Source organism: Doryrhamphus excisus, unplaced genomic scaffold, assembly GCF_037039965.1.
Source record: "Doryrhamphus excisus strain RoL-2023G ecotype Guam unplaced genomic scaffold, RoL_Dexc_Guam_v1.1 HiC_scaffold_24, whole genome shotgun sequence".
NCBI classification, from domain to species: Eukaryota; Metazoa; Chordata; class Actinopteri; order Syngnathiformes; family Syngnathidae; genus Doryrhamphus; species Doryrhamphus excisus.
In genome coordinates this window covers 3939660-3957760 of record NW_027621862.1, presented here as the reverse complement: position 1 = coordinate 3957760, position 18101 = coordinate 3939660, and the positions used below count along the sequence as shown (strand labels likewise).

The 18101-nt window shown below is 37.7% G+C and overlaps 2 protein-coding genes across 3 annotated transcripts; both read left to right on the top strand.

The window, feature by feature from the left end:
- The first annotated feature begins 2203 nt into the window (after positions 1–2203).
- coxfa4b (cytochrome c oxidase associated subunit FA4 b) lies at positions 2204–4149 on the top strand. The gene is made up of 4 exons (XM_058061881.2): positions 2204–2471; positions 3552–3640; positions 3701–3761; positions 3873–4149. Exons 1-4 carry the CDS (start codon positions 2424–2426, stop codon positions 3927–3929), a joined length of 255 nt encoding a protein of 84 aa, XP_057917864.1. The 5' UTR covers positions 2204–2423; the 3' UTR covers positions 3930–4149.
- A 496-nt stretch (positions 4150–4645) lies between these two features.
- On the top strand, positions 4646–16110 carry spop (speckle type BTB/POZ protein). Of its 2 annotated transcripts, none has more exons than XM_058062573.2 (10): positions 4646–4810; positions 6973–7176; positions 8758–8879; positions 8956–9107; positions 9195–9322; positions 11444–11621; positions 11691–11746; positions 11831–11953; positions 13365–13507; positions 14781–16110. In XM_058062573.2, the coding sequence occupies exons 2-10, from the start codon at positions 7099–7101 to the stop codon at positions 14923–14925; spliced, it is 1125 nt and encodes a 374-aa protein (XP_057918556.1). In that variant the 5' UTR covers positions 4646–4810; positions 6973–7098; the 3' UTR covers positions 14926–16110. The 2 variants fall into 2 exon arrangements, with proteins under 2 accessions (XP_057918556.1, XP_057918554.1); XM_058062571.2 differs by lacking the exon at positions 4646–4810 and adding an exon at positions 5299–5541.
- The last annotated feature ends 1991 nt before the right edge of the window (positions 16111–18101 follow it).

The window sequence follows — 18101 nt, the reverse complement described above, 5'->3', positions numbered from 1 at the left end:
TCACGAGGGTCGCGGGGGGGTGCTGGAGCCTATCCCAGCTGTCTTCGAGCGAGAGGCCCGTCCAGGGGTACACCCTGGACTGGTCGCCAGCCAATCACAGGGCACATATAGACAAACAACCATTCACACTCACATTCATACCTATGGACAATTTGGAGTCGCTAATTAACCTAGCATGTTTTTGGAATGTGGGAGAAAACCGGAATACCCGGAGAAAACCTACGCATGCACGGGGAGAACATGCAAACTCCACACAGAGATGGCCGAGGGTGGAATTGAACCCTGGTCTCCTAGCTGTGTGGTCTGCGCGCTAACCACTCGACCGCCGTGCCGTAAGGTTAAGATTAATAACACTAATTAGAATATGCTTTGTCATCTATAAAACAAATCACTTTCACTTTTGAGCTACATGGATTGGTTTTAGCCTGTTGACAAAATTACATCAAAGTGCCCCCCCCCCCAAAAAAAAAAAAAAATTTCAATTTTTCTGTATGCGACTCTCGTATGGAAAAATTAATTGCTGGTAGACGCTTTTGCACAGGTGGATTTTTTTTTTTTAAACATTCACTTTTTGTACTTTTGTAAATGTAAATAGTTTTGTGTAGTTTCAAAGAACCTGCAAAATAAGCTAAAAAAAAGTTTAAAAAAAAAAGTCTGTTACTTTTAGTTTTGTGTTTGCATAATTGAGACAGGTGTTACATGACGTGTTTTGTATCTGGTATAGATTTTTATGCACTTCCAGGAAAGGGTTTTGTACGCTTCTTCCTTCCATACATTTCTTATGTGTATGTGCACTTGGATGTAACACTTACGTAGTCGGACTTTTTCTAGATTTAGTATCCTGCATATCATTTTTGAAATGTTCTTCTCTTTCAATGCTTTGTGTATCTGTGTGGATGCTAGGGGAGTGGGGGGGGGGGGGTGATCTGTGAACTCAGGTACTGTTCTGTCCACATAAATACACCATTAGCTATGTCTGCAGTCTTATTATTCATTATTCATTGGTGAAATTATTTTTTTTTATATAAAAATGCTGCTTGCAATATCCTATTCATAATATGACTGAAAACTTGGTACCATGGTACCATGACCTTTATCCAGATATATACATAAAAAATATAAACGGCTCTAAACCGTTTTACATTGTTTTATATCTTATTTTTTTAAGGCGTCGTTCCAAAAACAATACATTGTGCCATATAGCTCCAAAATGTAAACACTTATATACTGGGGCTATATATATATGTGTGTGTGTGTGTATATAAATATATATATATGTGTGTGTGTACATATATATATGTGTGTGTGTGTGTAATAATATATATACACACACAATATGTGTGTGTAATAATATATATATTATATTATTACATACATAATATATATATTGTGTGTGTGTGTGTATATATTTCTATATATACATACATATATATTTTTCTATATATATACATACATACGTGTGTGTGTGTGTATATGTACTATATATACATGTATATGTACTATATATGTGTATGTATATGTACTATATATACACATGTATATGTACTATATATGTGTATGTATATGTGTGCATATATATGTACTATATGTGTGTGTATATACATACATGTATATGTGTGCATATATATGTACTATATGTGTGTGTATATACATACATGTATATGTACTATATGTGTGTGTGTGTGTGTGTATATATATATATACATACATACATGTATATGTACTATATGTGTATGTATACATACATACATACATGTATATGTATATGTACTATATGTGTGTGTGTATATATATATATATATACATGTATATGTATATATGTATGCCTCCTAGTGGCTGGAACCAACGTACTGATGACGTGAGATTTGATTGGCTGCCTATGAAGGTCTTTGATGTAAACAGGAAATGACAATAGAACGTTAGCATTTAGCTTTTTGTCCTTATCATTCGCCTACACGTTTTTTTCCATGCGACTCCCAAAACAATTATCTTTGTAACAGTTTCAACATTTGATGACTAATGCCCCAAATGTACGCTTTTCCGGGAAAGGAAAGCCAAGCCCATTCAAGCTGGCCTCCACATATGGTAAAAAAAACACGAAGAGACGCTCTGTGACGTCACACACATGAAAGCGTCGTCACGACACACTTATAGCAGCTTTCATCACATGACAGGGAAAACTAAGCTAACAAGCTAAAATATTAAGAAAGTACTTTTCATTTAAAGAGCTGTCAGAAGCTGTTGTGCTCGCGCTGTGCGCTGATTGGCTGTCCACACAGGAAGGCGGTGGTGTGAGTATTTCAGGGGTCCGGCCTGTGTGGAACTGCAGAGGCGCTCCCACACCAGCTCACGAAGAAGAGCGAAATCCTTCACCTGCATATTGGTTTTTTTTGTAATCTACGTAGCCATTAAGCGGGAACACCATGTCTATGCTGGGGACCGTCGCCAAACAGCTTAAGAACCATCCAGCTGTAAGTTTGAACATCGGTGTTTTTTCCATTCATAGGATATGATTTTGAAATGACCCAGTGACATTGAAATGTGTCTCATTGGAGCGGCTAGAGGACGAGCGCTCCATGCTATACAAAGACATTATCAATTATACAATGCGTTATTCATATTTTTTTCATAGTGCATCTATTTTACCCACATTTGACTAATAACACCTGTCTATTTCAATAAAATACCACAATATGCCAAACGCCTGCGGTACCAATACCACATTCCACGACAGGCGACTATACAGATGTATGGATTTATCATTTAATCCCTATTATGAAGACGTTTTTCGCTTTTTATATATATATAGAATAATTTCTCATTTCTTAGGCGTAGCTGCACCGCCATTTATGTAGCATACAGCTGCACGTATGTATGTACAGGTAATCGCCATTATTGGACTGTGCTAGCATGATTGCACAAGGGCACCCATGTTTACAAAAGGAAGAAATACATTGCATATCTATTATCCCATTTATTAACAATGTTAATACATTTTATATTATATAATATATATTATTATTATAATAAGCATAATGATTATAATAAGTATAATTGTTATTATAATAATACAAATATAGATAAATATTTATATTATAGATAAAATATTATATTTTATTATATATAATTATATTATAATTATTATAACTAGAATTATTCTAATTATAATTGTTATTATAATATAAATATATATAAATATTTATATTATAGTGTATTATATTATTATATAAATATATAAAAATATTTATATTACAGATAATATATTTTATAAATTTCTATTTTATGCCAACTCTTCTGTGTATCATGTATTATGTACACCTCATAAAACATACTGTATAATAGTATAATAGTACAACCGCATAATCTGTAATGTTAGCCTTTGGTTTGTTGTCTTTGTATCCATTTTGTATGTTATAACTATATGACTATGCTTTTAACTGAAAATACTGTGTATAAAGTATGTAATATCATTTTTTTATATAATTTGGACAAAAGCAGCATTGAATTAACACTGTACATTTTTATTATTTTACAATTTTCTTTCCAAAAAGCTGATCCCCCTATTCATCTTCATTGGTGGCGGTGCAACCATGAGCTTGATGTACCTTGGCCGATTGGCCCTGAAGAATCCGGATGTCTGGTAAGTTCCTTGATTTAATATGTGTGTTTTTTTTTGTAATAAACTTATTTTTGTTTCTAGTTGGGACCGCAAGAACAACCCTGAGCCTTGGAACAAGATGGAGCCCAATCAGCAGTACAAGGTATGGACATTTATTAATGTTTTGCTATGTTACAGCCCTATATATCTATCTTCTCTCTTATCTATCTTGCCTCAAAGTTAATGTCACCTACTTGTGTGTGTTTGCTTGCAGTTTGTCGCAATAAACATGGACTACTCCAAGCTGAAGAAGGACAGGCCTGATTTCTAAACCCCATCCTCTTACGGTCATCCCTGCAATGAGGAGCCTTTTGCACAACAGTTGACTGAAGTGTGGGTCCCATCGGGTGCTGCTATTGTCCAGTCTGTTCATCTATAATGTGTTAAAGTGACTATATAAATAAAACAGGCAACCACCTGTTTAACTGAGTAATTGATGAGTTTATTTTTAACTTGACTGTGTTTTAAATTATTAAAAGCCATTGAAATTAGCCTTTTGTTTTCTTGTATATAGAATGCACGCCTACACAATGAGTCAGTTGATATCTAGGAAATATATTTAGAATACTATTATTAGATCATAAACTAATTGACTGTCGGATGTGATACCGAAACTTGACAGGGATATTAACATTTTGTCGAATTAAAAAAACACTCTAAACACAACACAGTGCATTCACAATTACTGTAATACTTATCTCAACCACATGATGGCGGTGTTGCCATTTCATTTTACTGTTTATGTTTGCAATGTTTTATTTTCCAGAGACCTAAATTATTACATATAGGACAATGTATAGGGGGTAAAATACTTCTTCGATAAATCGCTTAATTTATGTTTTAAATCAATGTCAGCAGGGATATTCATAACATTCATAACAATTCAGAAGAGTCGTAAAAAAGAGATATAGCGGAAGTAGCCATTTCTCGCGAGGTTTCACTCAAAAGCAACGCGGGACACCAACATTAGTAAGTGTGTTGCATTGAGACAAAAAAAATCCCGAAATTTAACTAAAACGTTGCTTCGTCGGAAGACTTGTTATTCCTCATGTTGCCTTTTGTTGTTAGTTTAAACCAAGCTAAGGTGATGAATCCTACGGAGGACTTTAGCTCGGGTTCGAGTAGCAAACCACCGAGAACTATCATCCGCAGGTAAGCAAAACATCATACCTGTCAACATTAGCATTTGAAAATAAGGGAATTCCTTCATTTTTTTTACTCTTTCGGGGCTCCAGGCTAACTGTTTTGTGTTTGCTAGGAGCACCGAAATCGACTTACTAAGTAAATATTCACATTTCGTCTCATTGTACTGTATTAATGATACATACTCTGGTATATATGGAGATACTTTTCTATGGTGTTTTTATTTCTTCCTGGTTGGCAAACTAACTCATTGTGCGAGCACAAAAAAATATTCAATAATAAATAAAATCGGTAAATGAACAGATAGGGTTATCAACGTAGACATGGAAAGTGTCATAGAACAATATTATGTATTTATTTTTTATTGTTTTTAATGTACAATATATTTAAATGACACATACTCTCATATGTTTCTTATATTTTGCTGTTTTTACAACATACTATTTGACTACACTGACTGGTTAGCTTGGCATCGATATTACCGACATTTGTATCGATCCGCCCGCGTCTAATTTACACACGTGGAAGTGAAGAAACTGTACAAAAGTGTCGACATATGCAATTAATTAATAATATTACAAATCAACCACTACCATACCAAAAGAGAAAAAGAAAGAAAAGCACGTTATAGTCTTCAGTGCGGCGGGAGGTGTCCTCGGTGACGTAACACGGTTCAGAACTGCCACTTCTCAGCTAACAACAACAGAAGATCCCGGAAAGCTAGCGACCTTAAATAAGAGGTAAGAACGCCGATAAATCACTGTAAAAGCAACAAATGGGGGTACACAAGAGTTAGAAAACAACACAATGCACCTTGTTGCGATGTGTTCTTAGTCGCAGCTATTGTTGCGATTTACGACTCATTTGGTTATCTGGGGCTAGTAGCAGCTATGTGGCTAACTAGCGAGTAGCTAGCGTGATTGAAGTTAGCCAGCGTGCTAGCTATCGCCTGGACTCACCGTCACAGATAACAGTTTCTGTTGTTTCCACCCCCGGAGACTAACATTAAATTGTTTTATCTGATACGGCTTGTAATATAACATTTGTCTAAAAGTTGCATAATTATAATTTGTATCTACTGTTAGCAGGTTGACAACCTGCTACTGTCACCTAGTACATTGACATCTGTTCAGCTGTCAGTATATTCATTTTAATAAATGTATTTTTCATTAATATATTTCGGAAGCTTGTTTAAAAACACTTTAATAGTGGAGTTTATGTTTGCTTAGAGGTAGCAATATAGGACATCTTTTTGAAATGTGGGCCCAGTGTAGTTTCTTTTGGAATTAGTACTTTTTGAACTATTTTCAATAAAATAGTGCCATGTTTACTAATTATACTACGAGCTGAATAGTTCAATTAACGTGGCAACCAATGTAGAAGCAATGGCATCCAGAAGATCATAACACTCCCCATTCTGGTGGTGATGTGTTAAATCACAAGCAGTGCAAACTCACATGCACTACAAGTAAACACGATGGCAGGGGTCTCAAACTCAATTTACCTGGGGGCCACTGGAGCTAGGGTCTGGGTGAGACTGGGTCGCATCAGGTTTTCCAAAAAAACAAAAACAAAACGCATTTATGAAAAACTGAAAAATGAGTAAACTTTGCTTTGGTTCTGATTTTCTACAAGAAAAGCTCTGATAAAACATTCCACTGTTCTCAAATATCTTAATTTTTATTTTTCTACACAAAATAAGATGAAAAATAAATAAACGAATCAAGAATAAAGAAAATCAATCAATAAGTAATAAATAAATATAATAATAATAATAAAAACTTAAGAAACCACATATAGTTGGTGGGTAGACAAATTATTTTTTTTCAGATTAAAATGAACAAAGCATTATTAGAGCCCTGTAGACATGACAAAACACGACTATAGTCACATTTATACTCTTTTTATTTACAACATATTGCGCAACTGCAGGGTCTTGAGACACATGCTAACCCGCAAACTAGAGAGCTAGCGACCGAAACGGTAGTTATTTTCTTTCAACTTAAATAGTCAAAAACTTACCACTTCCACACGGATAGGGAGGATAACTATTAATAGTTATTTAACCTTTAACATGAACATTAATCAAACGTAATAATTTTTTCTGGGTACATGATACCATACAGCATCCATTAAAAATGGATCAAAAAAATTCTACTTATTGTCTGTAGGGGGCGAACTGCTTCCATCTCGCTGGTTCTGATGTAGATGGACTCTCGGACCAAGCACTGACGAGTGGAAGCGGCGTATTCCTCCTCATCCTCCTCTTGAGACCAACACCCTCTGTCACGCTGGCAATGTCAAGAGTCCCGAGTCCCCCTCCCCCGGCGGAAATGTCCAGCGGGCCTGTGGCTGAGAGCTGGTGCTACACGCAGGTAAAATGACTGGGGATGCATTTCAGTTCCGATCCCATCCTGATATCTGGCGACACCAGTTTGATTCTAATACCAGAGCTCTTTTCGCCACACACGTACAAGTGCTTGTGGCTTTTCCAGATAATTCCAATAATTTATTGTAGCGAGACCGACATTTTTGTTTTCGGTAGATGTCTGACAGTTTTTGCTGTGAACTCGTCAGGCTGAGCACTTTTGTGTGTGGCTACACTCTTCTGCACTCTGTGTGTATGTTAGCGGCCCCGCCTCCAACCACCGAGACAAAGAGACTCTAGCCACGTTTACATGGACCCAAATATTCCAATTCCATTCGGGTTATTTGCTCAAACGGAAAAGAATGTAACCTTTGTATACACCTCATTCCGAAAGAAAAGTGCCAATCCCAATGAATATATAATCGGATTCCCAGGGGTGGAATATTCCTTTCCCCAATCCGATTGAGGTATCTTGTACCCGCTCAATCGGAAAGTTGTCAGACTGCGTTCGTTTTTCTTCTTCTGTTGTTTATTGGCGGTTGGCAAGCAGCTTTGGTGTGCATTAGCGCCATCTGTGGAACAGAATCTAAACCCTTCTATACGCCATTCACAAGTCCAGTTTTATTAAAAAAATAAAATACATATCTATATAAAACATGTGCCGAGCTTAATTATGAAATATTAGCAAGATTGAACTTTATCTTTTCCTGTTCCCGGGTGCGTTCTTTCAGCAAATGCTGAGATATGACGTAACACGCAGCTCCAGACGTTTTTCGATTTAAAAAAAATGGAGGCGAGCAATCGGCACTGGACTGCTGCAGAAAGTTTGTTTTTGATTCAAACTAAATTTCAAGACTGGACGAATGGAAAAACTGGCAAGTAGACACGCGATTGGAAGATTCCTTTCCATGTATACCATTGTTATCGGAAAGAGAAAAACTCATGTAAACGTGGCTTGTATGCAAAAGGGCTCACTCCGTTGTTATTGTTCTATGGAACAAACTCACCAAGGTGCTGAAAACAGCGCAAAGAGTGAGCCGTCTTCCTGCTTGTTTAGATGAGGAAAACAGACAGAACACTCATGCACATGGCAGTGTATTGCGGTGGGCTAAATTATGGAGTTAATTTTCATTTATTCTGTGATTAATTAATTAATTGGTTTTAATCTCACAATCTCTTGTGACACACCGATGAATCATCAGCGCCTGTGCTGGTGGCCAGCAACAGTACTCGCCACTTTACTTTGCCTCACTTGGTCCGGTGTGTGATTAATCATACAAATGATTTATTTTCAGCCATCAATTAATTAATCAATTAATTAGTGCTTGAAATTCCAAAAGCCTACAATTTTTTTAAATTCTTGAATTTTGGTACAATGTATACACACATGAAAGTTTTTTTTCTTAACACAAGTATCAAAATGTTAATTTGTTGTGTTGAAACATCATTCATAAAATAATCAGAAGTAATTATTGTGATTAAATAATTAATAATTCAAGTGTTTGCTAATTTTCATGACTTCAGCCAAGATAGGAGAACATGTAAAAGGAGGCCCAGTGTATTGTATTTATTTTTTCTCTTTCTGCAGATCAAAGTTGTGAAGTTCTCATACATGTGGACCATCAACAACTTCAGCTTCTGTCGTGAGGAGATGGGCGAGGTCATCAAGAGCTCCACCTTCTCTTCAGGGGCCAATGACAAGCTAAAGTGGTGAGTGGACAGCGGAGCAGCACAAAGGCCTCTAACGTTCTGCGGGATGAAACCGCTGCATCTCCACCTCTTTCAGGTGTTTGCGTGTCAATCCCAAAGGCCTGGACGAGGAGAGCAAAGACTACCTGTCTCTCTACCTGCTGCTGGTCAGCTGTCCAAAGGCTGAGGTTCGAGCCAAGTTCAAGTTCTCCATTCTCAACGCCAAGGGAGAGGAGACCAAAGCCATGGGTGAGTAACTATACTATATAACACCCCTAGTTCTATATGATTATAACTATATTGTTCTGATCATTTGTATGTCCTGACTTTGTACAGAAAGCCAGAGGGCTTATCGCTTTGTGCAGGGTAAAGACTGGGGCTTTAAGAAGTTCATCCGAAGAGACTTCCTCCTTGATGAGGCCAACGGTCTTTTACCCGACGACAAGCTCACACTCTTCTGTGAGGTATGCTGACGCCATCGAAGCAATTTTCGTTTGGATGAGTGTGTCCACATACTTATACATTTTGAAAAAAAAAATGGTATTGGAAATCATTAATTCATTCATTTTCTACCGCTTTTTTCTCACGTTGGTCACTTGGGGTGCTGGAGCCTATCCCAGCTGTCTTCGGGCGAGAGGCGGGGTACACCCTGGACTGGTGGCCAGCCAATCACAGGGCACATATAGACAAACAACCATTCACACTCACATTCATACCGATGGACAATTTGGAGTCGCCAAAATTGTGTATATACCACTCACAACCTGAAGGGGGCACATTTACTTTTTGCCTATGGATTGTTTTTGCAGTATCTCACAAATATGAGTACAGTCATACCATTGCGGTTAATTGGTTTCAGACCCGACCACTGGTTTCAAAGTTAACTCACTGAGAAAATGTGATGAAATAATGAGGTCTGTATGCTTTAAATGGAGTTCAAGTTCAAGGATAAAAAAAATTTAATTAAATAAATGAATAAATAAACCAAAAATAAAGGAAGTGGAGTGATTAGTCTCATAGTTAATCAGCAAACAGCACAAAACTATAATGTTAATAATAACAACAAAACCGGGTTAAAGGGGAACGCTACCAGGACCTCCAAAAAGTGTCGAAGTGGTTAGCGTGCAGGCCTCACAGCTAGGAGACCAGAGTTCAAGTCCACCCTCAGTCATCTCTGTGTGGAGTTTGCATGTTCTCCCCGTGCATGCGTGGGTTTTCTCCGGGTACTCCGGTTTCCTCCCACATTCCAAAAACATGCTAGGTTAATTGGCGACTCCAAATTGTCCGTAGGTATGAATGTGAGTGTGAATGGTTGTTTGTCTATATGTGCCCTGTGATTGGCTGGCCACCAGGGTGTATATATACATATATACATATATATATATTTTATCACGTACCGAAGTACAAGGTGATATGACCACACATTGTCATTGTATGGTCATTATGTCACCTTGTACTTCGGTATGTGATTAAAAAAAAAACTATATTAGGAAAGCAGGAAGTGAACAAATGTAACTGTTACTGATTGTAAATTGAACCCTCGAGCGTGAGTACTTTGGTACTTTTGGACTTAATACTAACAACTTTTAGTAAAGATAAGTCACCTCGTACTTCGGTACGTGATAAAAAAAACTATATTAGGAAAGCAGGAAGTGAACAAATGTAACGGATTGTAATGTAATGGAGTTTGCATGTTCTCCCCATGCATGCGTGGGTTTTCTCCGGGTACTCCGGTTTCCTCCCACATTCCAAAAACATGCTAGGTTAATTAGCGACTCCAAATTGTCCATAGGTATGAATGTGAGTGTGAATGGTTGTTTGTCTATATGTGCCCTGTGATTGGCTGGCAACCAGTCCGGGGTGTACCCCACCTCTCGCCCGAAGACAGCTGGGATAGGCTCCAGCACCCCCGCGACCCTCGTGAGGAAAAGCGGTAGAAAATGAATGAATGAATGAAAGGAAGTGGAAAAACACTGTAGTTGGGATAGCAGTGACAATTGGGAAGTAGTAGGACTCAAGTGTGATTATTTAATTTGAGGTATTTTAAAGAATATTTTCTTTTTTTCCCTCTCACATACTTTTATTTTTTAATCTCACTGAAACAATACCATAACATTGATGTTTTTATATCCATGTTAGCTTGTGATGACTGGTGTGGTGACTGTTTAGTTGGAGTGGTTTCTTTCTTTCTTTTGTACTGGGCGATGTATGATAGGATGACTAATAATGAACCGGTTGCTCTTGGCACGTGGTTGGGTGCCTCAAGCTGGGTGAGGGTGGTTGGATGTGGGGTTTTTATTGTGTAGACAAGGAATAATATTTGTTTTGTTGGGATGAGGTTGGAATTTGGGTGTTTAGGGGGGTGGGATTAGATAAGTCTTGACTTCGTCCCACTCCCTTTCGAACATATGTACATTTATTATATATATATATATATATATATATATATATATATATATATATATATGTAGGTATTTTTATTTGTATTGATTTTGGTTGGTTTGTTGTGCTTTGGTAGTTTTTCATGTTCGAAATAAAGAAGAAAAAAAAAATGTTTCCCCTCTGTCTCTGTTTGTGTGTTTCAGGTGAGTGTGGTGCAGGACTCGGTCAACATATCTGGCCAGAACACCATGAACATGGTGAAGGTTCCCGACTGCAGACTAGCCGACGAGCTTGGGGGCTTATGGGAGAACTCCCGCTTCACCGACTGTTCCCTGTGTGTGGCCGGCCAGGAGTTTCAGGCCCATAAAGCCATCTTGGCAGGTAGCAACATGAGACATTCTCTTCATGTTTATTCAGTCTTTAAGTCCCACACGTCTCTGTGTATTTCAGCACGCTCCCCCGTATTCAGTGCCATGTTTGAACACGAAATGGAGGAGAGCAAAAAGGTGAGTCAGAATGTCCTATTCTTATTTATTATTATTGTTTTTATTAAAAGCCTCTTTAACATCACCTGTATCTGCTCCTGTCAGAATCGTGTAGAAATCAACGACGTGGAGCCCGAGGTCTTCAAAGAGATGATGTGCTTCATTTACACTGACAAAGCTCCCAACCTGGACAAGATGGCAGATGACCTGTTGGCAGCAGCTGATAAAGTAAGGGCATTTCATGTTGAGTGTGAGTTAACAGTTTAAAAGCACTTCCAGGAAGTCCTGCAGGGAACTCGGCGTCTGTAGATTTTATGCTAATGAGCTGAGTTTGTCCATGCCTGCCTAGAAGATAAGATATGCCTTTATTCGTCCCTCAGTGGGGAAGTTTGCATTGCACAGCAGCAAGAGTACAGAATCAGTTAAGCAGTACAAAATACACAATATTCATTTTCTACTGCTTTTTCCTCACGAGGGTCGCGGAGGGTGCTGGAGCCTATCCCAGCTGTCTTCGGGCGGGTACACCCTGGACTGGTCGCCAGCCAATCACAGGGCACATATAGACAAACAACCATTCACACTCACATTCATACCTATGGACAATTTGGAGTCACCAATTAACCTAGCATGTTTTTGGAATGTGGGAGGAAACCGGAATACCTGGAGAAAACCCACGCATGCACGGGGAGAACATGCAAACTCCACACAGAGATGCCCTAAGGTGGAATTGAACCCTGGTCTCCTAGCTGTGAGGTCTGCACGCTAACCACTAGCCCACCGTGCCACCCAAAATACACAATATAAAAAAATAAACAATATAAACAACCCAAGTATTAACAAAATCAACAGGTTTTCCCCGAGATATATACAATACAGTATGCAGGTAATATGAAACGAGATAAAAGATATGACCAGTCTATACACTATAAAATCTTGCTAGTGAGTTAATATGAGGCATTATAGAAATACTTCACATAGAACTTAATATATTTCATTTAGAACCTTAATATTGCACATGGAGGTTGATCAGATATTGCACAGTGAATGGGGTCTGAAGTAACTATACTGAATATAAAACAAAGTATTACACAGATGTACGTACATAGTGGTGTAGTAGAAGTGCTACTGTGTACTTTATCCACTTTTACATATGCACTATAATGCTGTATATGTCACATACAACACCTGTAACATGAAGCAGGGGGACAGGACGACGCAATATCATGCTAGGTTAGCCTATTTGGTGAAGAAAAACAGAATGATAAAATAGCTCCCATGATTGTTAGCAGAGCTTTATTTTAAGATGTGTAGCGAAGCCTGTAACATTATTGAAATGTCAATTTTTCACAACAGGTCTTCTTGTACAACAGCAATCAGCATATGAAAAAAAAAAACCTTAAACTGTATTATGGAAAGCAGGAAGTGAACAAATGTAACAGTTACTGATTGTAAAAGTACCAGATGGAGGGGTAGGATTTAATAAGCTTTGCTTCTTCCTACTCCTTTTGGACATGTGGAACTGTGAACTGATTATGGGATGCATTCAATTGTAATCTGATGCATGTTCAAATGAAATAAAAGCATTACCGTGAATACGAAGCTGACTTCCCTTCACGCTCACGTTCTCCTCCCTCTTTAGTACGCTCTAGAGAGACTGAAGGTCATGTGCGAGGATGCACTGTGCACTAGCCTGTCGGTGGAGAACGCAGCTGAGATCCTCATCCTGGCAGACCTGCACAGCGCCGACCAGCTCAAAACGCAGGCGGTCGACTTCATCAACTAGTGAGTATGCACACACACACACACACACACACACACACACACTTGTACAACTCTGTTGCATATTGTTTGCTCTCTTTGTGTCCACTAATTTGTCAAATATCATCTTGTTGTAGCTTGTAGAAATTAGAAATGGGGGCAGCCTGACTCCTGAGTGTGTGATAATGACTCTGTGTGCACAGCCTGCACATTGTTTCCCTCCCTCAGCCTGCACTGCTCATTATGTGTATTAATAGATGTGAAAAGGTCAATAGCAACATTATTATTTTCCCCCAGTTTTGATGGTGACACACTTTTACACAGAAAGCTAAAGAGCTGCAATACACTGTGACATTTTTTTTACTAAACCGTGAGACAGAAATTACCTCCAAGAATGTTTGTTTATCTTTTTTTTTTTTCTACAAAGCGAGATTACATTTTACAAAAGTAAATTATTTCAGAATAATTATTAAAAAATTTTTTTTCAACAAATAAAATATGAATATGAGTGATGATAAATAAAAATACCAGTAGAACATTTTATTTACAAATACAAAATATATTTTGTATTTTTTTCTAAATTAACAGTGCATTAGAAATATGAATAATAAGGGTGGTGGGAACAAAATAATTTTAAAAATTAAAAAGACATATTTTTTCAGCTACATTTTTAAACCATGCATATTGTCTATGCAATTTTTCTACACTAGCCATCACTTTATGTTGATACCAAAATCCTCCAAGTAGACCTTGTAGAACCATATTTAATTTAAATTATTTCAGAATAATTATTTTAAAAAATACATTTTTCAAAGAATAAAATATGAATGAGTGATAATAAATAAAAATACAAATAGAACATTGTATTTACAAGTACAAAATATATTTTGTATTTTTTTCTAAATTAACAGTGCATTAGAAATATGAATGATAAGAGTGGTAGGAACAAAATAATTAAAAAAATTTTAAAATAGATTTTTTTTTCAGCTACATTTTTAAACCATGCATAATGTCTATGCAATTTTTCTACACTAGCCATCACTTTACATTGATGCCAAAACCAGATGTTTTTGACAATTAAGATACAGTATAGGCTTGGCTTGTGGTTTAAAAGGTCTCAAGTGGCGAGCGGTCAACAACAAAAATATATTTTGCACACTTGAACGCATTTTCCCAAACATTGAATACTCCAGTGTCTCAACATCTTCCAGAGAGATTTCTCTTATTCTGTATGAGACTAATTTCACGGTGTACTTTATCCCTCCTGTGTCCCTCTTCCCTCCCTCCTGCCCTCCAGCCACGCCGCAGAGGTGATGGAGACAGCAGGCTGGAAATCCATGGTCGCATCTCACCCTCATTTGGTGGCCGAAGCGTACCGCTCGCTGGCATCAGCCCAGTGCCCTTTCCTCGGACCTCCACGCAAGCGCCTCAAACAATCCTAATGGTTCTCATTACTTCAAAAAAAAAAAAATCAACGAAACCACACAATACCCTAATGCTCCCTTCCAAGGGTCCGCAATATGGAGGACATTTCCCCTTTGCTGTTACCTACTACACTACCTGCAGCCCTCTTCTGCCCTGTGATCCAGACCCTGCTGTATTGAGAAAGAGCTGGAAGACGGGCTTGGCTTGTGAAGTGGATATTTGTCGTTTACAGAATATAAAAAGAAACCAAACCTGCACTTTTCCAACAGTGAGGTGGCACCTTGTGTCCCCCCTCGACCCCGCTGATCCCCATTCATGAAGAATCCTTTTACCACTTCATGAGAAAAAAAGGAATCATGGATATTTGGACACTGAAGGACAGGTGAGGGACTAAAAGGACTGTCTTGTTACTCAGACCACCCAAGGGCTAGTCCAATGGAGGAAAATCATCAAACTTATTTTCCCAAAGCAATTTGGGAAACATTGCACTAAAAACATACACAGCCCCCCTTCACCCACCCGTTTGTCCCTCCGCCGACCGTAACAATCAAGCGTTACGAGCAGTGAAGCAGTAGTCAAACACACAAAGCCTCGTAGACTAACTGCGGACCCGTTTTGGACCAGGCAGGACAATGTACACCCTTTAAAGATGCTTTACAGGCGTACAAAACACACACACACGTGTGTTGAACACTGCCTTCGTTGTATCGGTTTAAAGTTTTTCATAGAAAGCAGACCATAACTAGACAATAGCAACACAACTGGACGTTGTGTGCATGTACAGTAGCAGTAACCCTTGAGAGCAAATCCAAGGCGACTACTGTGGTAAAAGAAATAACATTCAGTTAAGCGGCTTTCCCCCAAATATTTCTTTTCCAAATTATTCCAACATGAGTTTTTCTTAGCAGGCATAACGCCTTGCAAGGAATTAAAAAATAAAATGAACACGTTTTAATGTTCAAATGAGACAGAATGTGAAAGAAAAAGGACACATGCACAATGCACCAAAAGAAAAAAAAACACACAAAATTGATTTATTAAGGTTCTCTTTGTTCTTTTGCCAGTGGATGAAAATTGGTTATAAGCTTAGAAGGAGCCTTTGTCATTTCTTTCCTGTAGATAGTCTCGGTTTATGAGAAGTGACAGTTGTTGCCATTTTTTTTTGTTCCCAAAAGAATAAACCACAACTATTTTGTAATGAACGCAGTGCAAACGGCTTTTTTGGGGGGGCGTTTTTGTCAATTTTTTGTATCAAATCATTTATTTTGCCTGTGTCACTCAAAAAACAGCCATAATTTGGGATTATGTTATGACGTCACATGATGTTTTTTAAAATGTAAACATCACATGACGTCACCTTCATGCACGAACGTATTGTTGCCTACCATTGCTCCAAGTGGAGAAAATCCACTGCATATGTATTTTTAATGAATACAATAGTAGTTTCAAGGTTTCACCGGTAGATGGCAGCATTCCTTAACATATGCTGTACACCTGAACTATCAAAAAACAGCCCACATTTTCCACATGAAGAATGAAGTAAAAATGTACAATTATATTTTTAACTTGGGATTATTATGTTATGACGTCACATGATGTTTTTTTTAAAATGTAAACATCACATGACGTCACCTTCATGCACTAACGTATTGTTGCCTACCATTGCTCCAAGTGGAGAAAATCCACTGCATGTATTTTTAATGAATACAATATAATAGTAGTTTCAAGGTTTCACCGGTAGATGGCAGCATTCCTTAACATATGCTGTACAGCTGAACTATATAAAATAGAATATCTAGTAGAATATTTATTCTATTTTCAAATATTGACATGTTTATATGTTTTCATTTTAAAAACCACAATAATGTGTGTAGATATATGCATATTTTTCTCTTGATTTTTTTATTTTACAACTACTCTTGCCATATGTTCAGCACTGAACAGGGCAGTCAACAGTTAATACAGGACACTTCTCATTTAACATGAAGCAAGCTGTCGACTATGAAAAGGCTCATGTTACTCTCTTTTTATCTTGAACTTTCATTGTGGGCCTGATGGTGGCTTCTGACAGTGATGAATCTTGTGTCTTCTCATTGTGAAGGAAATTTATCATTGTCAGTTCCTGTGTGAGACCTACTAGTAGATACAACACACACATGTAACATAGCTATTTGTCTTTTAGGGGTCATGGAATAAGAGAGGCCTTCAAAGAGGAGCAGTATGTACAGTACAATACCACTTTAGTTACAGTACGACTACATAGGAAGTTGTTATTGTTGTCATTTTAACACTGCTATCTTGTATATATTGTTTATTTGTCATCACAAGTCCTTAACTCTTGTCTTCTAACCTACCCGGATGAACTAAATGTAAGTTTGCATCAAATGAATTGCATCCACATGTGCTGAGTCATATTTTAACATTTCTTTTCATGATAGCTGCTGATATTGAAGTGCTGACAGTGTCTGGGAGAAAATGGAAGACCACATTGAAGGTTAATGGGAGGAGCAGCAGGAAGTGGAGGAGGCGGATACGCCAGAAAGCAAAGGTGAGTGTCAGCTTGTTGACTTTTACAAGCCGCTGAGAATTTAGCAGGATTCCCTCATCATTAAATCCTAAGTGTGCTATGCTGAGGGGGTTGCCAGTGTTTGACTTACACACATATGTACACTTTGAACTTATGTAAGAGTCAATCACAGGGTTTATTATTTAATGAATGAGGTATGAATGTGAGTGTGAATGGTTGTTTGTCTATATGTGCCCTGTGATTGGCTGGCCACCAGTCCAGGGTGTACCCCGCCTCTCGCCCAAAGTCAGCTGGGATAGGCTCCAGCGTATCCACGACCCTAATGAGGATAAGCGTCATGAGAAAAATTACATTTGATCGGCATCCGCATCCATATTATGCCTTGCAAACAACCATTCACACTCACATTTTTATTAATTACTGTATATTCTGGAATATTCTCCATTTACATACAGTGTCTAATAATAAAAATACATCTTTATTAATTACTGTATATTCTGAAATATTCTCCATTTACATACAGTGTCTAAATACAGTGCCTAATAATAAAAATAAATGTTTTATTAATTACTGTATATTCTGAAATATTCACCATTTACATATAGTGTCTAAATACAGTGTCTAATAATAAAATACATTTTATTAATTACTATATATTATGAAATA

Coding starts and splice junctions, on each gene's coding strand:
- coxfa4b (XM_058061881.2), top strand. CDS start 2,424: ATGTCTATGCTGGGGACCGTCGCCAAACAGCTTAAGAACCATCCAGCT. Junction 2,472..3,551: donor AGCTTAAGAACCATCCAGCT/GTAAGTTTGAAC, acceptor CTTTCCAAAAAG/CTGATCCCCCTATTCATCTT. Junction 3,641..3,700: donor CTGAAGAATCCGGATGTCTG/GTAAGTTCCTTG, acceptor TTTTGTTTCTAG/TTGGGACCGCAAGAACAACC.
- spop (XM_058062573.2), top strand. CDS start 7,099: ATGTCAAGAGTCCCGAGTCCCCCTCCCCCGGCGGAAATGTCCAGCGGG. Junction 9,108..9,194: donor AGAGGAGACCAAAGCCATGG/GTGAGTAACTAT, acceptor GACTTTGTACAG/AAAGCCAGAGGGCTTATCGC. Junction 11,954..13,364: donor TGTTGGCAGCAGCTGATAAA/GTAAGGGCATTT, acceptor CTCCCTCTTTAG/TACGCTCTAGAGAGACTGAA.